This window comes from Pieris napi, chromosome 20, assembly GCF_905475465.1.
Source record: "Pieris napi chromosome 20, ilPieNapi1.2, whole genome shotgun sequence".
NCBI lineage: Eukaryota > Metazoa > Arthropoda > Insecta > Lepidoptera > Pieridae > Pieris > Pieris napi.
This window is the reverse complement of record NC_062253.1, coordinates 5,245,739-5,271,691: the sequence shown is the minus strand read 5'-3', so window position 1 is coordinate 5,271,691 and position 25,953 is coordinate 5,245,739. Positions and strand designations below refer to the sequence as shown.

Here is a 25,953-nt window from a genome sequence, read left to right as displayed (position 1 = left end):
GTCTACGCAGCCCATAGACACCCATTTTTAGTGGGTACGTTGCCGGCCTTTGAGGGAGGAGTAGACTCGCTTTTTAAACATTTGGAGGTCGTATCTCTGAGGGAAGACCCCCCCGGGAGTCGATTCCACAGTTCGCTAGTTCGATCTTTTCTGTCTATGCTCGTACAGTGAAGGAAAACATCGTGAGGAATCCGGAACGGCTCAAAATTTGCGTTACGTATTACTTGAATGCAATGCAATACAAGAAAATAAATGACCACGAAACAGACAGAAATTAGAGGCCAAGACTAAGAGTTGTAGCGCCACTGCTTTTTAATATTTTTGGTGTGCGTGGTTGTGGCGGTTGCGGTCACCTAGAAGGAGTGTGTAGGAAATTAAACATAATCAGTAGCTAATATTTTATGGCGCGCGGGAAGAACGACCGGCGCTATCAATTGGGGAGTGTTTAAGTATTACGTCACGCAATTTTTGGAGATTATTGACCCCCCCCCCCATGTAACGCACCCAAGTATAGTAAAACGTTTCGCGACCACCTAGGTGACTCTTTATACCTAAAAGTTACCATTATGTGGTGTAAAGTACTAATTCCTTACGTAATACTTGAACGCTCCCTTGTACGCTACACACTGTCGCTATACAAAGTGTGTGGCATACATCAACCCCTACAAAAAATTAACATATTTACACAAGTGTACCTTTTATTACTACTACAGTAAAATTACCAATTTCATAAAAAATATCTAGACTATATGTTTTTTGGTATTTTTAAAGAATTAACCTTAACATTATCTTCTTTCTAATTACCATTTCTTTTACAGCCGCGCCGTTCTTCATCGAGGAACCGCAGTTCCAAAACCTGGCTGAAGGTGAGACAGCAATCATCCACTGTAAGGCAGGCGGTACCCCAGAGCCCTCAATCACCTGGGTCCACAACGGAAAGCCTATAGAGCAGGCGGAGACCAACCCCAGACGTCAAGTGGCATCAAATTCGATTCTCATCACGGACTTGGTGAAGAAAGACACAGGCAACTACGGTTGTAACGCCACTAACTCGAACGGCTACGTGTACAAGGATGTTTACATTAATGTTCAATGTGAGTAATATTTTTAATTTATTGAAAAGTTTTATAAAGTTCCGATACCATGAGATTGACTGATAATAATTTGAAAGTCGGAGATCAGCCAATCTCTAATTATTATCATTACTCCGGGCCGTTGGGTAGTTTAAATACCTTTGATTATGAACTCTGTCTACTGTGCCACGAAGGTGGCGTTAAATATTACGTAATTGGTTTTTTACCGAACTTTAATGAAAGATTTAATATAGATTTATCAAAATTATCTCCAGTGAAGTAGGTTAAATCCTGGATATAATAACGAGTATTGGGATCGAATATTGCGCATATAGCAGTTTCAATTCATCGAAGAGTGAATAGTTTATAATCTGATTAAGGTCAGGAATCCCTACTAATGAGCCGTATTTTTTTAATTAAAAATCTTCAAAATGGACAATTTAAATATAGGAGAAATCATAGCTATATTCAGACTCGTATATTGAATTATATATACAATAATTTACAACTAACTCGATTTTAAAGAAACTTTAGTTGACTTACAAAGTGTTTACAGTGTATTTAAATTAGCTCACACTAATCCTGAAGTTTCACCTCGCAGTGCCCCGTAATGTATTCAAGATCGATTTCTGATTTATATTCAGAATCTAAATCTGGATCAATATTGCTTAAAAACAAACTTGAATGTACGTTTTTTCTCGTGTTTAGGATTAATAAATGAAATGCTGAAGCAAATATAATTTGCCAATGTCCATTAACAATATAGATTGCTATACTGGCAAAGCAATAAGGATGGAAATCAAGAGTTACTGAAAGGGGAGGGTAATCGACCAAAAACAAACTGAGGGTAGATACAAAGAAACTGCTGTTACGGTAGCATCTTTGCGTGGGGTGACGGTCGGGTGCAATAAAAATGTTAGTGTAAGGGGATTACAAGTGTATAATCATAAATCTTCTGTACAATTTATGAATTACAGTTTGTATTTTACTAATCCAAATCTCTTAGTAAGAAGTGAAGTTTAATGGATTTTGGTTATATTTTTAATAAAAGATTAATTGCGAGCTATGATCAATAAATTTAATGATCTGATATAAGAAGTGTCCATTTAATTTAATCGTAACAATCAAAAGTGTATACTCTTTATATAGAAATTGAAGGCAATTTTATTTATTATAATAGGTAAGAAGATAATGAATGGTTAGTTATTCAGTAAATAAATAATAAGTATGAGTGTTTATAAAGGCTTTTTGTTACGCTCTTGTTGTTTTAATTAAAGTACTCTTTTGTTTCTTTCCATGTAATTGTATTTACGCTCTCATTAAAAGAAAGATTAATACATTTTAATGTAATGGGACTGATTTAGTTGCCAATGTGGTATATAAATACATATACCTAATCTTTAATAAATGATACAAGAACCCGTTAAAATTAACCGCGTAATGTGACAGTTATTCTTCGTGGAAATTGTATAAATTGTTACCATATAGTTGAGAGACATATTAATGAATACGTAAGAATGATAATGGTTACTTTGTTATTTTATAATATACGTATATTAAATCCCACATTGAATTATCAAAACTTTCCTTACAAAAAATGATAATTTTTGTTGATGTATTTTATTTAAATAGCCACTACTTTATGATAAAAAATTGAAGCATTAGGCGAACGGGAGCATAGTTAAAAACTTGAAAAATCAAAAGAGCATTGTAATATTTCTTTAATATATGATCTAAAATGATTTTGTCGCTTTATATAATCCCAGGTACCGAATCGAGTACATCAATAACAAGACAATAAATCTACAAAACGTCAACGAATGGCATGGCATGACTATTGTATTCCATCCGCGCTGTGCTAATTGAAAAAAATGTTAATAACTCCATTGAAAAGTCCTTCTATCAATTTAAAGATTGATGTCATCGTATATCCTATACATCACTAATTACATTGGTTTAATTTGATAGAAGTTTATTAGATTACCTGCGTTTTTAGAAACGTTTTTTGCCATCCTCTTGTATGATTGAAATAATGTTAAGTTTAAATAAACAAGTATTGCCTGTCTTTGTATATAGGCAACATATATGTATATGGGAACGTAGAAGTCCTGAGGTAACAGATCACCAGCCATCCGGAATAGTAATCCGGAAAATTAAAACAGAAATCTATATAAATTGTGTTCTGTGTAACTTTTACATGGCGCTATTATTGCTTTCGTAAGTGAATTTTATTCACAGTAAATTTAATGGAACCTATGGTAGCATCGAATTAGTCAATGTTTATGGGTATATAAGGATTAGAAGTAAAGGTTGTCGCGTATAAAATGTACGTATAAAATTCTATTGTATTCTTACCCGACTCTTTTTTCTAAGGATCTATTTAAAGGCGGTTGCGTGACAATGAAATAGGTGCAGCTGCATTTTTCTGACCACGTGTCTAACACGCTACCTGGCTATTTCGACCCTTGTTGCTATAATTAATTTGTATACTTATCCTGAAATTATAAAACTCCACACAATTTTGTAAAATAATACAAAAAAATAGTTATTATTTTTTTAAATTTTTAGTTTCGACCGGGGCAATAGTTATTGCCTTGATTTTCCAAAAAAACTCTGAGTTTTTATACGGAATGCTTATATTAAAAAATCAGGCAACGACGTTTTGTAAAAGAGAATTGGGCACTTTTTATTACAACTTTATATTCCGTCTTCGTCGAAATTTTTGTTCTTCCTTTACTAGCAACTGCACCTTGGGAACTCGACGATATTCTTTTTGTAGATATAATTATTATGCCCTCACACATAAGGTTTGTTTGTGCAGACATAAAAATCCTTTACAAAGAGTCAGGGAGAGATTATAAGAGGGATGAGATTGCCCTCAACCTCCACTCGATCGGTATCGCAAATAGTTGGAGTGAATCGATAGTTGAGGTGCGAATGGGGTGAGTGACCGGGCGACGTAAAAATATTTCATCCACCCCGTACTAGGGGCTGAGATGGTCATGAATGGACACGTGAGATTATCGTTAGTAAAATTGGGAAGACTATAAGTTTAAGAATAATGTGGACAGAAAATGATGTTCGACAACGACTACCTAATGATAAGAAAAGATAATTTTTGCCAAATATTATGATTTTATTAAGAAAATATAAGCTGGCAATGGCGCAGTCTACATCTTTAGGCTTTACTAGTCAAGCGTTTGATACGTAATTTTATATCATTGTTTAAGATTAGCTACAATTGTTGTTGGAAAATCTCCTTGTATTTTTTCAAAACTTTCAATTCTGACTTCTGACTAAATACAATTCACGTAATAGTAATGTATGTTTGTAAATAGCGTTTCGTGGGTGTATTTGTGTCTGAACGGAAATGCGAAAGTACACGCTTTCGAATTCGAATTGACGAAGACGAATGGAAAACATAAACTAACGAGTAGCCATACTCGGGGAAACAATCTTTAGTTGTCCTAAAGCTTAGGTTTCCTAGAAAAGCGGTGCCGTTAACTAACGGCCGTCATTCTACGGTTGTTAAGCTTAGGTTTCCTAGAAAAGCGGTGCCGTTAACTAACGGCCGTCATTTTACGGTTGTTAATAACGCCTGTCTTTACTTTTTAACATAATGCAAAAAAACAATCATTTTCGCTCGTCCAAGTCACGTTTCCACTCATTGTATTAATTAAATATGGGCACCGCTACATGCGAAAAACGTTGAACTAATGTTTTTCACCGCTATGACGGCCGTCATGCAAATGACAGCACCACTATTTGACGTTACGGTGATACACAACGTTCTCTAGAAAACCTACTCCGATGTTTATAGACAACGTATGGGTGACGTCACCCAACGTTACATTACGGCTGATAGATAACGGCACCGCTTTTCTAGGAAACCTAAGATTAAGAGTACTATGTTACGGATATTATCTAATAATGATTGCTGTAAACTAGACAAATGTCAGTCAGCTGAAATATACGACATCCTACAGGTTGGCGTACGATTTATACGCCCACGCTAATTTTGCAGACACTATTTCCATTTCGTATACCATCATATAAATGTATAGGGCTCGCGTGTGGGATAGTATAAACTACGTACTTTGAAATTGCTTGGGAATTTTATAATTCGAAATAGTTTTACTAAGATTAATTAAGGGTTTTTCAAGAAAACAGCATACCAGTTCTTAAAAGGAAACGCACTCATGAGCCCTCTGACATTGAAAGTGTCCATGGGCGGTATCACCTTGTATCAAGTGAGCCTCCTGCCCGATGGCCACTGTTCCTAAAAAAAAATTAATGTACTTAGGTACTGAGAAACGACAGTCGAACACAAATCAAAAGATATCTCTATATAGAAAATGTTCACCTAAGCGCAAAATTCGAAGACGGCTGACTCAATTCGAGTATTTTTTTTAAATCTATTAATTTTTTATAGAGAGAAAATAAAAAACATTGTTTTATTTAGTACTTTGGTTTTTATTCCGGAAAAGCAAACAGTCTTTATGGAGAAGCTTGTAGCTATTAAAAAGGTAGGCTAAGTTAAAAAAGTCATATTAAGGTGAAACGAAGTTCGCGGGGGCAGCTATTATAATAAAAATAATGTATACCTTTTTAAATATTTTTTGTGAAATGTTTGTAGCCATACCACCGGAGATCAAAGAAGGCCCAGAAAACTTGACCAAAGTAGATGGTTCCGAAGCGGTGCTGAAGTGCCGTGTGTTTGGAGCACCCAAACCCATTGTCAGGTGGATGAGAGATGACGTCGATGTTACTGGTGGAAAGTGAGTACCATTTTCTATTTAAGCTTATCCAAATACTGGATCAACACCAAATTCTTTATAAGTATAAATAATAATATTTAATTCCATATTAAAAATATATTAAAATGGATGTAAGTTGCCACTCGGTAGATCAGTTGATAATTGAAAGGCGTGTCTATCAAATCGTTGAATAATAGATTTTTTATATGGCCTTGTTTGTGAGTTTAGGTCTTATTATGGCACATGTTTATAGTGACAATGATTCAACCACAAGTACCAATTTATTTACTATAATGTCGTATTCGTACGAGTCTTCCAAGGTCACACCTATTTTTGTACAAAATTTGTTTTATGATTGCGTGTTTATATAAAAGTCGATATTAAATACACAAGCGTAACTGAGAAAAACAAACTATTTTAATAAAATGGCTTACCATTACCTCCATTTAACGTCTCTGTACGGTTTTAAACTCCATTTTCACTTTTATAAAACGTTAATAATTTATTGTTTAAAGTTAATGCTTCTCTCAATCAATCGTCCTCAAGATTCTTTCGTTCTCGTGTCGGACGTTGGCGATGGCGTTAATGTATCAAATAATATAACGCCCGAACCCAATAACCTATCTCAATCCATCTGAGATATAGTAATCTTCATCCAAATTTTGTAACAAGTGTGCCAATAACCAATCGACGGATTGTAATAGCCATCTGTCGATACATGCTATCCATGGGAGGTCGTGTCGGTGTCTGTGGATAGACCTTTGTATGAAAATGACAGTTGACGAAAGATTGATTTCAACAGTTAATTATTTTAACTTACACCAGTTTTTTAAATAATTAAAAAAACTGTTTGTTATGTTTTAAACATACACATTTTAATGTTATTTGCACTTTATTTGGTTTACATTGATTATCAAATATGAGTGAAAACTCGGTAAAATGGAAACGACAAAGAGCATTTTATCCGTCGCCAAAAATGGATTCTTCGTTGGGTTTGGTTATTGGGATGCAGATAGGAGATCGATGGACTGTCACGGTCTGATCTCAGATAATTTTCAATGTGAGATTGTGGATTGACTATTCGGGCGTAAGACGCTTCTACCGGCCGTCGACATGTGTCCGCAATAGTGAGGGAAGTGTAAAGGGACTTCATGTGATCGACTTAAGCTAGTACGCGAAGAAATATGATAATACATTGTGTCTATGGAATACAGTCTGCAAGTGTGATGAGGAGCATTTGTATGAGCTAAGAGAATGGTCAGGCAATTGCAAAAGAAGTAGTCAGATGTTCCTGATACTCCTTTTGCTTTTCGTGTTACTATTTGATGCGATTTTGCTGTCGCAACGAGATGCGCTCAGCTACAGCTCCATCATAACCAAATGGTGATCATGAGTCTGTTTTATACTTTTTCAGTAGGTTAAACCAAACCTAATGAATTATAAAAGTAAAATGTTGGTACCTCCACCTCCAGTGGTAAAGTCTAGGTACAAAGGCTCGTGGGTAGCAATCATCAATTTTGTTTTCATGAATATTCAAATTTTCCATTATTAGTATTAGGCGAGGTTGTGACGTAAAACCAAATTTAACAGCATGGGGTGCCCTTAATGAGACGCAAGTCTCGACTTGCAGTAATTTTGTTTTGGGTGTTAAATTAATTTAAAAGTCAGACTTGATATGAAGGCTTTCAGTATTTGAAAGGCTCATAAATAAACTTTTTTGTAATTCAAAACCTTTACTAAATAAATTGAGCCTACAGGCTTCATCGTGCTACTTTTATCCCTGAGGTCGTAGGTTCGATCCCTGACTGCACCAATGGACTTTCTTTCTAAATGCGCATTTAAGATATGCTCGAACGGTGAAGGAAAACATCGTGAGGAAACCGGCATACGTTAGACTCAAACAGTCGACGGCATGTGTCAGGTACAGGAGGCTGATCACCTTCTTGCCTATTAGATTGATATATCATGAAACAGATGCAGAAATCTGAAGTCCAGACCTAATAAGGTTGTAGTGCTTACTACTTAGTTTAGTTTTACCTTTAAAATTCGTAAACAAAAACCTGTTACAGCTGACATATTTGTTATTCTAATATTACTTTCATAATTCAAAATTTTCATCTAATTTTGCATCGCGTGTATGCGTAATATACTTGTCTGCGTTTGATATTCGTGCCATATAAAATCCTAACACCTTGTTGACACTGGCTATTAGGTATTGTGGAACTGAATAAACAATAAAACCGTATTGGCCGAGTTTGTATGTCGCTACCCCTGTTAACACTATAGGTCAGTGACATAGCCCTTATGTAACCACGCCACCTATACACAATAAACATACCGTCACCCACCCCTGGCATTTATAAATACCAGGATAATTTTATTAACTCATTTCCCTCACTTACTGAGAGTGGCTATAATTAATTTCCACTGTAATATGAAACCGTGCGTTCATAGGCGCACGGTTAATTCAATGCGATATTAAATTCGATTTCCGTTGGCGGAAATTTATATAGCATCGAACTTAAAATAAATAATTGAAAGGCTTTGAAATTAACTACTATAGGAGTCGGGAGACAATTTAAAAGAAAAATTACGCAAACACTCAAACCTTTGTTTGGCAATATGTGTTTCAGTTTTCATTCATCTTTTGTATTGTTATTGTAACTAATAAATTTTTCTTCTTATCTGTACCTCTATTTTTATTGAACTAAAAAAATGTTTCCTAGAAATAATGTATGTAAAACAACGTTTGCCGGGTCGGCTAGTAATCTTATAGTATTGTAGTTTATTTTGATGAATGACTTTATGTTTCGAATTATTATTAGTATAAACTAAACCTTCATGACGCAGTAGCATTGTATTCTATATTTAACCCAGGTTGAGTTAGTCTTTTGTTTTAATACCAGAAGGCTGGTCAAATATATAGAAAAATCGCCAAGGGTTATGTGGGACTCGCCGTTATGCATACCCACTAAAACCCCACGGCGCGGCGCCACCAGCATTCGCCCGAGGCAGGACATGGTATCAGCGAAGCCTTGTTTGCATCCCGCTATGCTGAGTTTCATCATCGGACGACGAGGCAGAATACGAAATTCCACCCGTATCACCTCGACATCCGCCGTTCCATACTGAGCGTTTTTCAAGGCAGTTTTTGCCGCGCACCACCACTTTGTTGAACCAGCTGCCCACTGAAGTATTTCCGAACCAATGGTTGCTTCTTTTGTGTCACCTTATGCTCCAATAAGCAAACAAGAATGGTATTCGATATAAAACCAAAACGTAATTTTTAAAGGTCCAGTTAGTTTTGTAGTAGGCAATTATGATTTCCAGTTTCCGACTTTAAAATTGCATGCCCTGAATACTTAATGGTAGTTAGGCGTACTCAACACAATTAGGACGACGTGAAAAGTTCTAGTTTTAAAATTATAACAAGTTTCTTCAAAGCGAAAATGTACGAAGGAATTTTTAAATTCAGTATAAGTTACTATTAACCTAATACACAGTCACTGTACTTAGAGTTGTCAGGTATCGCATTGTCTTTTTTATAATGGTATTTTAGAATAGTCTGGCATGAAAATCTATTAGCCAGGGATTGGATATCTAATAAAAATGCGTATTTATTGTAGCAGGATTGCAGGAGTTGGTAGAAATTATATATGACTTTAATTGTTTAACAGCATCCCAAAAAAAGCATTGCGTTTTATTGTGATTGGTCAAACGGACGTGGTATCACGTCGTGTCAACGTGTGACTAGAGTCTAGACCAGAGTTCCCCAAACTTTTTTGTGTCGTAGACCCCTTGCCATGATTTTCGTCTTGGGTAGACCCCCTACTTACCTGATATTGATTTCCTGTAGATTTCTAACTGTAGTGAAGTTTAGTGTTAATAAAAACTTAAAGTAAAAACATATGGTAATTTATACATTTATTAATTGAATTTAAATTAAAACTACTCAAAATAAAATTTTATCTGTTATGTAAAATATACGTAGCATTAAATAAACATATAAACTATAAATAAAATAACATAAGCAATAAGTCAATATAATGTATATGATATTATAAGATAGTATGATGTAAGTAAATAGGTACTATCAGTGTATGTGTTGAGATCCACTATCGTGGACCCCCAAATTTTTTTTCGCAGACGTAGACCCCTTGCAGGTTGTCATAGACCCCTAGGGGTCGATATAGACCACTTTGGGAATCACTGGTCTAAGCCAATCACATTCGTACTTTTGTTGTACAGTGTCATCTCTCTCGATCTATTTTGTTTGCCGCGTAAAGTAATGGTATTAGATAAACTATTTTTATTTTCGCAGATACAACATAACAGCGGAAGGTGATTTGGTAATCGCTGACGTGTCGTACACAGATGTTGGCACCTACCAATGTTATGCTAAGAACAAGTTTGGCGAAAAATCAGCTTTTGGTTCCTTATCTGTCAAGAGTGAGTGTCTCATTGAAATAATTGATTTATTTCTTATATTATTTTGTTTTTTTTTAAGGCATACTATCAAAATTAACAATATAATTTAAATAGAAGAAAGATTGAGTAAATATGCTATTAGAAATTCTGTATAATTCAAAAATATAAAATAAGTCTTAATTGTCTACGACTCATTGGTCTAGTGGTTAGTACCCCTGACTGCGAATCCATGGGTCCCGGGTTCGATCCCCGGCTGAGACGAACATCGATGTGATGAGCATTTGGTGTTGTTCTTAGGTCTTGGGTGTTTAAATATGTATTTATATGTCTATCTATCTATAATATGTATGTATATCCGTTGCCTAGTACCCATAACACAAGCTTCACCAGCTTAGCATGGGACTTATCCATTGGTGTGAATTGTCTTTAATAAAAAAAAAATTAGCTATGAAGTATTGTTTTTATCATTATACTATTTTAAAATTATTTAAACAAAAATTTCTAAAAATACTCATAAAAAACCTAAAATTAATTTCAAATTTCCAGAGCACACGGTAATAACGGACAAACCTGAGCCGTATGAAGTTGCAGCGGGTGCTTCAGCTACATTCAGGTGTAATGCCAATGCGGACGATTCCCTTAAATTAGAAATTATATGGCTCAATGACGGACAGCCAATTGACTTTGACAACCAGCCGCGGTTTAGAATGACAAATGACTACTCGCTGCTAATATCCGACACTACGGAGCTCGATTCCGGCGAATATACATGTATTGCGAGAACAGCTATAGATGAAGCGAGGGCTCAGGCTACTTTAACTGTTCAAGGTATGTTTACTACAAATATTTAACGCGTGTGCGTGTCTGAAATCGTGTGAGTGAGAGAGAGAGTAAGTGTGCGTGAGTGAGAAAGGGTGTGTTGAATCATTATTTTTTTGCTGGATGATTGTAATCTAATACTCGTATCAAATGAATTAAAAAGAAAAGTGGTTGAAAAGACAAATAGGAATTCCTTATCACTTTGAGCGAGATGGTTTCATTAAGACTTGGAATGATTATGACATTCGGTATAATTATTTTTACAATAGACAAAAAAATTGTTATTTTTGATTCTTTTGAGATCAGTCAACATTGTTTCAGTCGTATTGACAGTTTACATCGAACTAAATTGTCTTCAAAACTGGTTAAATATTTCCTGCACTATACTATATAAAGTGTGTTCTCAGAGGTGCCATTATGGTTCTAGAATCTTTATGTCTGTTACAACTTTTAAAAAAATACACAAAGATATATACCTATAATAATTAATCTATCTGCGCCGACACTTAACTGTTAACAACACAAAAAAATGAAACTAGATAAAATAAAGAAACAACAATGAATCGTGAATAAAAGTAATTTGACAAATAACACACAAATCTACAATTAATTGTCATACACAATTGTGTACACTAAAGCTGGGTATCGATTACGCGCTCCTGGCGCGCGCGCCATAGACCGCTCCGAGAGTGCGTTCCGTGAAACGCGTTCCAAATATTTGAAGTATATCAACTAAGCGCGCCTGGCGCGCGCGGCAACTGTTCCAGTGTTTGACCCTTCATCATGGAAGCCAGTCGTGTACGAGCAGCAACAGCTTTTGTAATTATTCACAGTATTATAAACAAGAAAAAGCAGAAACGACAAGTGCGTTGGTGGATAAAAGAGCTGTACCGAAAAAGAATGCAGTATGGAGTGACACTTATAAGAGATATGCAGTTTGAAGTGGTAGAAGACACAATAAAAAACTTTTGTACCATACAGTTGTATTAATTTACGGCAACTTTGGTTATCTATAATTGGGAGCGCAACAAAAACAAAAAAATACGATATGTCCGTCCCAACTGGCGCGCGCGCCGCGATTGATGCGTGGTAAAAAACCGACACCCGTCGGAACGGACCGCTCCGCGTTCGGGCGCTCCAACGAACACATTGGCGCGCGTTCCAAAGTGGTATCCATTGCGCGCGGCTGGAGCGCGCGCCAATGTTCGCCCTCTTGGAGCGCGTAGTCGATACGCGGCTTAAACGTATATTAAACGCTCCAATTGTGTTGCCATTTTTAAGTTAATAAATAGTTGGTTTCTTTTTAAATTCCAGACAAACCCAATCCACCATCATTGGAAGGCATCGAATGTCACGAGAAAGTCGCAACCATACGCTGGCATTCAATGGGTGACAATCGGGCCCCTATTCTCCGTTACTCGATACAATATAACACCTCCTTTACACCCGATACATGGCTTTCGGCGTCCGAATCTGTTCCCGGGTTAGATACGTCCTGGACTGCGGAATTGAGTCCTTGGGCTAACTATACATTCCGAGTCATAGCTTCGAATAAGATTGGACCGTCTACGCCGTCGAAACACTCGGATGCATGTACCACACAGCCGGATGTACCGTATAAGAATCCGGATAATGTTGAGGGTAAAGGACGCGATCCTACTAATATGGTCATATCTTGGTCGGTAAGTGAGCTTTTCTAATAAAGTTATTTTTTTTTTAAGACAATTCACACCAATTGACCTAGTCCCATGCTAAGCTGGTGAAGCTTGTGTTATGGGTACTAGACAACGGATATACATACATATTATAGATAGATAGACATATAAATACATATTTAAACACCCAAGACCTAAGCACGTATGTAGTATATAAACATATAAATACATATTTAAACACCCAAGACCTAAGCACGTATGTATTATATAAACTTCAAAAAAATCCGACGTTTCGCGTGCTTTACAGCGTGCGTTGTCACGGTGACTGTTGAATGTCAAAAAGTATCACAGCTGTAGAAAAAGTTGTATTATCTGTTTTTTTTTTGGAGTTGATATCGACTCAAAGATGGAGGGAAAGTGTTTTCTTTAAATATGTAAAAGTTATGTTAATAAAAGACAGTAATAAAGTGATTTTTAATGTTTATCTATAGAAATAAAGTTCTCGCAGAATATGTAGCAAAGTGCAATTTTCGAATACCGGCGGTCTTTAATTTGCTTATTTGGTGATTACGTCAACAGTAATTATTTAGTTTTATACCAACACATTGTCTATGCTTGAAAACGAAATGCGATTTCGAGGATTCCTTCCAAAAATTTATATGTTTATGTACTATTATTTTTGAGAGCTTTTCTTACTTTTGCTGACAAGAGGAACGGCACCTATAAGCAGACAACGGGTCTCTTTCAGTTTAGTTTCAGTCTACTATAAAAGAAAAGGAAATAACATCTAATTGTATTTGGTTAACGTCATAAAATTCAGTAGTTGAGACTTGAACTCATTTTAGCTTTTAATTTCTTTAATCTTGCGTTTGTAAAAGCTAGAGGCGAATTTTAGTGACACTATACTATTTTTTAGATTATTAATATGAATAATCAATAAATAATCTAAGAATAAAACTGATATGATTTAATTTTTGATTTAGAAAATGCCTCAAATCGAGCACAACGGTCCCGGTTTCTACTACCAAGTGTCATGGCGACGTAACATCAGTGGAACGCCTTGGAGCGAACAGCAAATACGCGATTGGACTCAGTCGGAGTATATTGTACTTAACACGCCAACATTCCAGCCTTATAAAATTAAGGTAAGAAAGTTGTACAGCTTGCCAGCCAGTGGACTGTGAAATGTGTATTTATATTTATATGTATTAAATATTAAAAGTATCTGTATATTATATGTAGTGTATATGTCGCAGTAAAGTAGTTAAATCAGAGAGTTAATTGAATCTCTAGACATTTAATTAAATATCGATATTCAATAACTTGCTAGCGTTTTGATTTAAATAAAGCAGTGTCGAAAACGTTTAACTATCTGTCTGACCGATATATTAGCAAGTACACTAGATAACTTAATATATGAGAGGGTGAGACCTAAGAACAATCCTACGGATCCTTAAGCCCTACAGATGTAGGGCCGTTAGGTAGGTACGTTCCTCTAATTCGTAAAAAAAAAGTTTAGAAGTTGGAGGTGTTTGAACACGGATGAACAGTCCAGTATCAATTGAGATAAGCCGGAGATTATTATAAGTATTTCCTTTACAGGTGATAGCTGTAAACTCAAAGGGAACATCAAACGTGGCTCCGGTGGAAGTAATCGGCTGGTCTGGGGAGGACACGCCCCTACAAGCTCCCGCTAACTTTTCTCTAGTGCAGGTCACTACTGGAACTACTGCATTGTTAAGCTGGAACCCAGTATCAGCTGAAACTCTCCGCGGACACTTCAAGGGGTACAAGATTCAGACTTGGGTATGTAGCTTGAATATAGCGAAATTTATTAATTGTATTTATTTTTCGTATTGTCTTTATTTAAAAATATTGCAAGACTTTTGGAATTACTATGAACAATCTTAATATATATACGCGTCACGTTGTTTGTCCGCTATGGACTCCCTAAACTACTGAACCGATGTCAATCAGATTTGCACACCGTGTGCAATTTGATCTAAATAAAAGATAGCATAGCTTAAATCACATTTTATACCCGCAATAATATTTTATTTCAAAATCTTTGTCTATTATTTGACAGTCCCAATTCTAACAGATGGCGCTGTGTTGAAAGTTACCAACGTTTAACATAAGCTACAATTTAATGGCATAACCACTAAAAAAGCATGGTGGTCCCCATGACTGGTGTTCTCCTACCGTTTCCCTTGAATAGTTTACTACTATGTAATATCACAAAAACCTTAGCCACACACGATAGCTACGCTTGGCCGGTCTGCTAGTAGTTTATATATATATATATATATATATATATATATATATATATATATAAACTACAATATATATATATATATAATATATATATATATATATATAAAGCCTTCTGTATGACGACTAGCAGAACGTTGAAGTGAATATCGACGTTTAGGGGACAGTAAGAATATGGGAACAATACAGCCATTAAGAGCCTTTCGCTAAATATGGGCAAAATTTCTATTAACTAAATTAAGCCTTTTCAGCTTATTTAATATATCCTTATTTTATAAAAAAACAATTTAGTAATAAGTAAATATAACCTATAATATATATATATTGTTTTATAGAAAGTATCCTATTTGGAGAATGAAGCCGAAAGTCCAAAACTATTTTCATTTATATATAGAAGATATGGCTCTAATTATTAATTGGTAAATGATGTAAATTTAAAAAAGCTAGATGTAGTTTCTGTAAATGTCTCAGCCATATTTAATTTGGAAATTATTATATTATTGTTTGACATCTCCTAATATTTTAAATGTATTTACAGGTTGACGGCGAAGAAGACAGGCTAAAGGAAGTGCTCGTGAAGTCCGATGCGTCCAGTGCTCTTGTATCCGTGTTCAAACCGTTCAAGAAAAACAACGCACGAATTCTCGTCTACAATGGACGTTTCAATGGACCGCCTAGCGAAATCCTCTCCTTCGTTACCCCAGAGGGGAAACCGGGAACGGTCAAGTCCTTCGAAGCCTACCCCATCGGGTCCTCAGCCATGCTCCTCAAGTGGGACAAACCCATGGATGAAAATGGAATTTTAACCGGCTACAAAATTTACTACCAGAAAGTCACCGGCACATCTCTAGGACCGCTTCAAGAGAGGAAGAAGGAAATCGACCCCAAATTGGATCGTGCCAAACTGGCTGGTCTGGAACCCAACACGAAGTACCGTATTGAAATACGTGCTAAGACCAAGGCTGGGGAAGGAGACAAATACTACGTGGAACAGACCACCAAAGCGATGGTGAATGCCGTTCCGGATATACCCTTGTTCGAAGCCAGTACCCTCCCAGCTAAAGAGGGGTCAGCTCATATACTGGTTCGCTGGTTACCTTCCTTAGACGGTCACGCCGGAAGCCACTTTATAGCATGGTACAGGCTCAAGGGTCATCCTAACTGGTTGAGGAGTAATGAAATAACTGAAGACGATTATGTTGTGCTAACCGGTCTTGAGCCCGGACAAGTGTATGAGGTGAAAGTGACAGCTCATGATGGAGAATACTTTAGCACCAGTGAAGTGATGGATGTTGATACGACAACCGGTAAGTTATGTAAGTTACAAGTTTAGATCCCTTTTGGATAGAGATTTTATACATTAACTAGCTGACCCGGCAAACATTGTTTTGCCATGTTTATTTCTAGGACAAATTTATTTTAGTTCAATAAAAATAGCTATCTACAATAATAAAAAAATATGGGTTGATCGTAGAGGGGTGAAAATTAGGGGGTATATGTATTTTTTATGCTATATCATAAAAAAAATCTAAAGAATAAAAAAAAATTTTTTGGGGTGGACAGTGGACTCCCCTTATCACTTATGGGGTTGAAAGATAGTAGCCGATTCTCAGACCTACTGAATATGCATATAAAATTTGATAAAAATCGGTCAAGCAGTTTCGGAGGAGTATGGTAACTAACATTGTGACACCAGAATTTTATATATAAGATATCATTTTGAGGAGAAGTTTTTGTTAACTTTTTGGTACTTTCCATTGGCTTGTAAATAAAAATTTTGCGATTAAAAAGAGTGACGGAGAGTTTCTTGCCAGTTCTTCTTGTCCATTCTACGCCCTTGACTTGCGAACTGGTAGTAAATGTAAATTTAATATTAATTAAACATCTCTTCTGTTGACGTTAATAAGTGTACTTGTTTTGAATAAATTTATTTTGACTTTGAAATTAGTTTCCTTAATGAGTCTTCAGTCCTACAATATTGGGACTGAAAACATTTTTTAATAGTCTTTTCGGTGTTTAAGACTACTAAAAATGTTTCAATCAGTAGAATGAAATCATTTTTACCACATAAACGTGGATTATTTCACGTTCTTGGGGAGTAAAACGGTCCATGTTTATTTTCAGTGTATTTTACATTTGTTCACTACACAATTTTCAACAACAGAATGACAGGAAATCTTTATATATATAATTCTTCTGTGAGTGTGTATGTCACTGAACTTCTCTCAAACGATTGGACCGATTTTGATGAAATTTTTTGTGTGTGTTCAAGGGGATCTGGGAATGGTTTAAATTCACAAATCAGCCCGCCAGATGGCGCTGCAGTCGGTACTTTCATATTTTAATATCCTAATAGCTTGAAATATCATGCAGGACAACGTCTGTGGGGTCCACTAGTGTCATATAAAAAAAAAAATTCTTTAGTGCCAGTACTTTTACGCCACCCAGTATTAGAAATAAACTACGCGGACAGCAGGTATTAAAAAATGAGGCATACAGTTACTATAGAATCAAAATTTACAGCGTAACAGGTCTTGAAGTTACATTTATAGATTTTTGTGTTCAAGATACCTTTCGATGACTTAAAGGTGTTAATAACAATTATTATATTATAATAGAATACAAATAAGATATAATTAATTTTCTAGATCCAGTAATAATGCGGGAAGAGGCGATGGCAACGGCAGGATGGTTCATCGGAGTGATGGTGGCGTTGGCTTTCTTAGTGCTCGTGCTGGTAGCGGTGTGCGTTGCGCGTCGTAACCGAGGCGGGAAGTACGACGTGCACGACCGCGAACTCGCTCACGGACGGGCGGATTATCCGGACGCCGCTTTCCATGAATATAATCATCCGTAAGTATATTTTAAATATTCCAAATTTATGTTATTATTACCTCTGTCACGCAATTTTTGGAGATTATATAGGGTCCTTCAAGAAAAGAGCGTATCAATTACTAAAAGGCCGTCAACGCACATGCGAGCCTTCAGGCAATGTTAGTTTCCATAGGCTACCCATTTTCCTCCTGTTATATAGACAGCTCTCTTACACTACCTAGTAGATTTTATTTTGTAGCTATACCAAATATTGTCCTTTGAGTATCTAATTTTGTAAAATAAATAATTTAATAATAAACCTTCATCGGGTGATCACAACTTATTAAGTGAAATACTTTTATGTTTGAACACTGATTTTATATTATAAACTTCTTCGGTCTTAAAGTCTTTGATTTCTCAGTTAAAAATATGTTAAATACAAAAAATCTAATCCTATTGGTATCTCAAACCGAAAACCTTGACAGTTGACAGTTACGTCATTATGACAGTGACATAGATAAAAACATTATTTCAGATTGGACAGCAAGTCCCGACACTCTATGAGTAGTGGTCCTAAGCCCGGCGTCGAGAGCGACACCGACTCGATGGCCGAGTATGGCGAGGGAGAAACGGGTAAGTTGTGGCCATTACTAATTGTGTTTATTATATATTGGCTTTAAATTATTCAATTTTATTTCGTTTTATTTGAATTTTATGCTAACACACTAGCTATAGTTCAATATTTTGCTAAATAAGCTATTTTTTTATCGATATACAAAACCTTGAATTGCCTTTAAATAAATCCATTATATGTTTTTAAATCCCTAATTCGCGTTTGTTTGATTTCCACATTCTTAGGTCAATTAGATTAGATTAGCGCCCGAACCCAATAACCTATCCCATTTCTGACCATCTGAGATAGAAATCTTAATCCAAATGGTGTAACAAGTGAGCCAATAACCAATCGACGGATTGTAATAGCCATCTGTCGATATAAGCTATCCATGGGAGGTCTGATCGGTGTCTGTGGATAGACCTTTGTATGAAAATGACAGTTGACGAAAGCTCGATTTCAACAGTTAATTATTTTAACAGATTTTAACTTACACCAGTTTTTTTAATAATTATAAAAGCTGGTTGTTATGTTTTAAACATAGACGTGTATATTTTAATGTTATTTGTACGGTTTTATTTATTTTATTTGGTTTACATTGATTATCAAATATGAGTGAAAACTCGGTAAAATGGAACGACAAAGAGCACTTTATCCGTCGCCAAAAATTGATTGTCTTCGTAGGGTTTGGTTATTGGGATGCAGTTAGGAGATCGATCGACTGTCACGGTATGAGATTGTGGATTAATTATTGGGTTCGGGCGTAGATGAATGCGCTCTAACGTAGACAATTGTATAAAGTATAGTTAAAATGTTATTTAATAAAAAAAGCTTATAATTTTTATTTAGACGATTTGTATAGGTTTCGTATATCGCCATTCTTTAAGCATGTAATGTGGCATGTCCGTGTGTACGCATGTATTGCAGCTGGTATGAACGAAGACGGTTCATTCATCGGTCAGTACGGTAGAAAGAGGCGCCCCCCTGCGGCTTCTCACCAAGACTCCGCTTCGCAGGCCTTCGCCACGCTCGTCTAGGCCTAACCTAACCTTTGACTCCTTCCACTTCACTATCCCTGTGGCCTGTTTAACCTGTCCCAACTGTTTTACCACTCATAACCCAGATCTGAATACGAAATCACAGCATCTAATGCAAATAATTAAGGCCTAAGGCTTTCCATTCCATATTGGAATACAAAAAAGAAATTGTTCTCTAAAGATCGCCCGCCGAAATTCTACTGTCCATTTCTTTATTGGTTGTGTATGAATCTCGAATGATAATCTAATAAAATATGGTATGCTACTTATAGGAATAACCATATTTTATTAAATTATCTCACTCGTTATAGGGCGTAGTCTTTCAACTATTTAAAAAATAGTTATCTAAGACCCAACGCGTCCTTTATGTTTAATTTAATGCTACTTAGATTATTATTAAGTACACATTTAAATGTAGTTTGTAAAAAAGATTTTAAGTATATTTTGAGTGAGCAGTGAATGTTTTTTTAATTTTTATAGCACGAGCTTGTGTTGATTTTATGGTTTTGCATTTATTGTTAGAATAGATAGATAGACGTGTCCAGTTTTCCGTCCTTTTCCCTTTCTCCCCTCGCTGGCGTACGAGCAGCTATTTCATTTATATATTGTTTTGTGAGGTATGATTTTGTTTTTATTTTTGCGCATGTTTTACTTTTTTGTAAGAATATTGAGTTGGATTTTTTTTAATTTTTAGTTTACAATTTGAAGCATTTTACTTTAAGTGACGGAAAAATTCAAATTTACATATATATTGTATCTTTCGTATACGAAAACTAATAGTTTTTTATATGTTATGTTCTCACAGTTATGAAAAAAATAAAAGCTGATAGAATATTATAGTAGTTTATACAACTGTCATATAATAGAGGGTATTAAAACATGAGTGAAGTTTTTAATAAGATTAGACAAGTACTTAAATTGAATTGAAACCTCCTTGGTCAGGACACATTGTACATCAATAATTAAAAAAATATTTTAAAGCATTGTTTTGTTAGGAGAATAATGCTTTAATTTAATTTTTTAATTATCTTAAAGAAGTATGTATATAAAATATACCAATAAAAGTCTGTATTTCATTTCATAATTAGAATATTACCGATTGAGATTATATAAAATTCGTTATTAAACTTATTTAAATTCCACGACACCTCTCAAGTACACACTACATATTGTTTAATAAAACATTAATATATTTGGATGAATGATAATTCACAGGTCGTTTCACGGAGGACGGTTCGTTCATCGGTCAGTACGTGCCTGGCGCACGAGTTCTGCCTCCACCGCCCGCGCCTCAAACAGCTCCAGCACAACAACCGCCCACTTACGTCTAATACTGTTAATTTCACAAATCACTGTTATTTTTCATAGTTCCTCAGTATGGCCTGCTCTTCACACCAGAATTTTTAACCGTTCAACGTATAACCCGTGTTAGCTAAGAAGCGAAATCACTGATATTTTCGTCTGGTTCAAATCTGCTATTTATCATAACAAATCGCTGTTATTTTTAACAGGTCTCCGTGCCTTTCAGTTCTGTATATGGCTGAAAGTTTTGAATAAGATTTATGACTATGTGCTAGTGAAAATATTAGTGATTTTGTAACCAATGGAATTAATATTGTTCCTAAACTGTCACAATTTGTTCATGCCATTTTTCGTTTAAGCGTTCAAGTATTACGTAACGCAATTTTTGGAGATTTTCCACCCCTCTTCCCCCCATGTAACGCGTCGTAACGTTTTTCTGTACCTAATATTAAAACGTTATGTAACTACCCAGTGACCAATACTACCTAAAAGTCATATGTGGTGTAAAGTACGGAAAAGTAGCTACAATACTTTTGTTATTGTTTTAATTGCATTAAAAACCATGTACGTAACATTGTTATTAATAATATAAACACTTCGTTCACTTTCCGTATTGTATGACGAGACCCAAAATTCGTTACGTAATACTTAATATTATATATTTAAAATTGTGTAGCTAATTTTATTTAAATTGACATTTTAGTTTAAATTAATTGACATGGGCCTTATAGTAAACCAATAGGCTCTGTTAACCGCGGCTGCAATAGTGAAATTTAGAAACCGACATAGATTTGTTTTATGAGACTGATTTTAAGTAAAAATATAAAAAAATTGTTTCCTCTTTTGAGTCCCTGGCATTTCATACGATTTAATATGTAGGTTTAGATCTGGCTCGATATCAATTAAATAGGATGGTAAAGCGAGAAATAAAGAATCCGGTAGCGAAGCGAAGGGTAAACGTTTTAAAATATATCAATGATTTTAAGTACTACAATATCATCCACGTATCGTAAAATTAAAATCGCCGTTGCTTCGCTACAGGTTGAAAAAGCTATTTTTGTGACATGATTAAGAATGTAAATTTTTAGCTCTGGGTGCCGGCGGTCAGACTTGCTTCGATACTTCAGAGTCAATTTATCGTAAAATCAACGAATTATTTTTATATCAAAATCATATCGGATGGACCATTACGCAGATTATTTTGTATCGCGCTTTTAAATTATATTCTATACTCCAATATGCGTAGCAAAGATATATCTAAAGATTCAACTTAATTGAAGATAGCGCCATCTAGCTGTGAAATTAAACTGAATAGGAAATTGTGACTATTCACAACGTGGTATGGTGTGGATTCTTTTTACACCAAAGGGAACTGTTGACGGAATTTTTTTTAAACAATAGCAGTATAAAGTTATGATATCAACCAATTTGTTGAAATTATTAATCAAAAATCTATTAAAAGAAGATATTAAGTTTGATGGCGTAAAATAGTGGATTTCTAATTTCTTTTGACACGCGCGATTATCTATTTAAATAAATAATAAAATTTACCTTATTTTTTTGCTGGTACCCTCAAATACTAGTCTTATTTGAGGTTCCATTTGGTGTAAAAAATACCACACTAAGTGTAATTCCTCGAACTTTCTTTTTGTACTTCAATTACTCTTATGATAAACAACAATATTTTTATAAACACGAAAAACAACGTTCAAACATCGAAAGATCTATTTAAAATATATTTTTGTATGAAAATACAGAATATAATAAAGCAAAGTTTGACCGCCGGACGATGTTGGTGCTTTGCGGGAAGATGGCGTTCTGTCGCTCTTGTGATTGTACGTAGTGTAAGGCGTATGCGCACACTGGCACGAGGCCATGACACAGTAATATGAGGTATGAAGAGGCACTACCGCATTGCGGGTTTTAACCGCACTTATGTTCTTAACAAACAAGTGTATAAAGTTTCGGTCGTTTAATAGAAACATTCATATTTGAACATCAGTAGTGCAGTTTCCTAGTTTGTAATTACATCTCTCATCATACTGAATTGTTAGCGGATAATAATCATTACTATTTTCAAGTATAAACGTCATATTTTTGTGTCATAGTTAAGACGCGGTCAATTGTGTAGAGCTGGCTTGATGGTCCGAAGCGTTCCCAAAGTGTACTTAGTTTGTGTGTAGGAACGCATCGTAAATGATATTAACATGAATCTCAACGGTTTATTGGATCTATGCTCTCTATATTTTTACAGATGCCATCACATTTGGCGGAAATGATCTATTAGCTATGTAATTTAGGCTTTTTGTATTAACTATTTCGTATCGACTTCGTGAAGTTTGCACCTCACATATTAACCAGTTGATGTTTCAATTTATCCACGAGACAATTGCGGTTTCAGATAAAGATTTAATTCATTCTTTGATTAACTAGACTTAGGATAAAGAAGTTTCAATTCTCATTAAAGCTTTTCGTCATTGAAATGAAAAACTAATTTGCCTCTGCGTTATCTCGTGGGACAATTGTATGTGCTAGTTGTAAGAATTCGTGTTAACTAATATTAGGCAGCTAACGCATTCGCTTCGCATCCCTTATTTATTATACTATGCCTTTTCATGTTATATCGATAGAGAAAAAACCAAGGCGAACACTCAAACGTTACCTGTGCATGTTGGTACTTAATATAATGAGATAAAACTAAGTTGGCTTGGCTTTTTGTCTATCAATGTAAGTATTTATTTGTCAACGCCTGAAAGGTGTCGGGTCCTAATACATTCCACGGTATGACCATGTTGATTTTATTTGATTCGTCGGTCTGTTTATAAAACTTTGACTGACGCTGCGCTGACGTTCATAAAGAAAACAAAATCTTGAATTCTAATTAGACAAGTTTGCTGTCACTGCTGTCATTGTTGTCATGTCACTGTCATTCGTAGAATAAAAAAAAACTTAAACTCAAGTATAAGCATTATATTTAGATGTTTCGATACCTTTCTTCAATTTCGGGCAGCGAGGAACATTGTGATTATTCGCTTTTAAGATTAAAAAATCTAGGATTTCATTAATTAAAAATGTCTTACCTAAGCAATGCTTATGAACTGTCAGCGGTAATTTCAAATTGTATATTGTTTGCGAACACCACGTTCTTTAGAGCTTTTGTAACCATTCGTACCTTATATTCATTATATTTGATGGCACTGTTACTGTAGCCCCTTTGAGTTGTTTGTTAAGGAGTCTTTATCACGTCTATTGTCTAGTAAGAATTTAATATATAATTACGGATATTTCATTTGGATAATTCGTCAGTTTAATATTTAATGTAGGACGCGTCTTTGCTTTTTATAATCACGTTGATTCGAATTTGTTAGCATTCAAAATGATGTTGTTGACCACAAAATTACGGTGATACTCATCACTGCCTTCCCCTAAGATGTTTATGTATGTGTTCATTTATCTATCTAGTACCCGTTAGTCGACACTTGCCTTAAGTATAAATAAGTAGTCCGCTGTTCACTTAGCGTCAATCGATCGGCGTATCCTACAGAACATGTTTCGGGAAATATTAGATTCGCAGAAGTCTATTCTAAGTTTTTTTCTTACTAAAAGTACATGCGTGTACGTGATTTATGAACGTGCGTGACGCTAAGTGACAGGTGACGTAAGATATGCACAATAATGCATTTATGACGTCACAAGTGCAGTCGTATACAGTATATTAACTGGCAAGTGTATATATGTAGATCTGATGTTGCAATGTATCTAATAGTTGAGATTTTGATGTCATAGTTAATTACTGTTAAGTAATATGTAATATGGTAGTGCGGTGAAATAAGCGTTTCTTTTTAAATGGAACCTAGTGAGAGAGCACCTAGAGTGCCTAAAAGTACTCGGAAATTAAAAGGAAGCGAATATTTTTTTGTCGAAATTATACAGTTTGAAATAGTTTGCATTTATATGATCGCTCTTGTGGTACGCGAGATTCTGTTCACGAATTAAATATAATTTACATTTTGTTTCGCATTAAGTGACGGTAATTTATTGTAACTATGATGGATATTTTTTTATGTTGCATAGAAAATAAATTTTAAGAAATTATATTGTGGTTTTATTTAATGCCTTAAGTATATGAAAAGGTGATGCATTATTATAGATAGGCTTTCGATAACGCAAGCGCAGGCAAACAATCCTTGACATAAAGGAACTTGGTGTCCCAAGTAAGTTACTAAGACTAGTTAAAGGCACTAAATCATGGTGGCAAAATACAATCGGATCCCTGATATGCGCTCTGGTGTCACCATGGTGAAGCACTACATCTTGTTATACTTGTAAACTCAATATAAGAGTCCCAATTGATTACAATACTTCACAAATGGCTGAATATGCGGACGATATACTAAAAGGTATTTCAACAAGAAGTTTGTTTTTCAATTGTGGCAACACCGAGAACGTGATAGTTTTGACATTTAGTTTTTGGCGGTATTCGTAGCAGGTGCTTAGGCAATTATTACAATGAATTCAATTTCGCTCGAAAATCGCATTAAAATAATTCAAATCCACTATAAAAATGGTGGTTCTGTTAAAGTTACATTTCGTAAAATTCGTGATATTTTCGGCCAGCATAATCGTCCTTCTGAGACCGCTGTTAAGAATTTGGTCGCGAAATTTGAGTCGACAGGCTCGGTACAAAATGTGCCAACACCAACACGTGTTCGACCGGGTCGTTCAACAGAAAACATCGCCGCCGTGAGCCACAGTGTTGAAGAAGATCAAAATTTGTCAATTTCACGACGTTCTCAACAATTGGGGTTATCCAAAAGCACAACATGGCGAATTTTGCGAAAGGATTTGGCTTTGAAGCCTTACAAGATTCAACTGGTGCAGGAATTAAAGCTGATCGACCATTCAAATCGCCGCAGATTCGCTCAGTTCATTCAGGAACAACCTGCTGGTTTTTCTGAAAAAATCATTTTTTCAGACGAAGCCCATTTTCATTTGTCAGGGTACGTCAACAAGCAAAATTGTCGCATTTGGGCTTCTGAAAATCCTAAAGCAATTATTGAGAAGGCTTTGCATACTCAACGTGTTACTGTGTGGTGCACTATGTGGTCTGGAGGCGTGATTGGGCCGTTTTTTTTCGAAGATGAGGCTGGAAATGCGGTAACAGTCAATGGATCACGGTATCGC

The 25,953-nt window shown here is 35.4% G+C and overlaps 1 protein-coding gene across 4 annotated transcripts in view; it reads left to right on the top strand.

Annotated features, from left to right (window-relative positions):
* LOC125059841 (neuroglian) overlaps nucleotides 1-24,864 on the top strand; it is a 53,144-nt gene extending 28,280 nt beyond the window's left edge. Inside the window, exons 6-17 of one of the 4 annotated variants that reach the window (XR_007118733.1) lie at nucleotides 819-1,094; nucleotides 5,710-5,851; nucleotides 10,152-10,279; nucleotides 10,805-11,086; nucleotides 12,392-12,759; nucleotides 13,716-13,877; nucleotides 14,335-14,538; nucleotides 15,542-16,310; nucleotides 17,652-17,856; nucleotides 18,353-18,450; nucleotides 19,358-20,084; nucleotides 20,683-20,820. Coding sequence is in view for 2 of the 4 variants with exons in the window: in XM_047664481.1 (XP_047520437.1) it covers nucleotides 819-1,094; nucleotides 5,710-5,851; nucleotides 10,152-10,279; nucleotides 10,805-11,086; nucleotides 12,392-12,759; nucleotides 13,716-13,877; nucleotides 14,335-14,538; nucleotides 15,542-16,319; nucleotides 17,652-17,856; nucleotides 18,353-18,450; nucleotides 20,683-20,798 (2,759 nt within the window). In the remaining 2 variants the exon portion in view is untranslated. Of the gene's footprint in view, nucleotides 1-818; nucleotides 1,095-5,709; nucleotides 5,852-10,151; nucleotides 10,280-10,804; nucleotides 11,087-12,391; nucleotides 12,760-13,715; nucleotides 13,878-14,334; nucleotides 14,539-15,541; nucleotides 16,320-17,651; nucleotides 17,857-18,352; nucleotides 18,451-19,357; nucleotides 20,085-20,682 lie in introns of all 4 variants that reach the window. The other 3 variants (XR_007118732.1, XM_047664481.1, XM_047664482.1) reach the window with 3 other exon arrangements.
* Nucleotides 24,865-25,953: the final 1,089 nt, after the last annotated feature.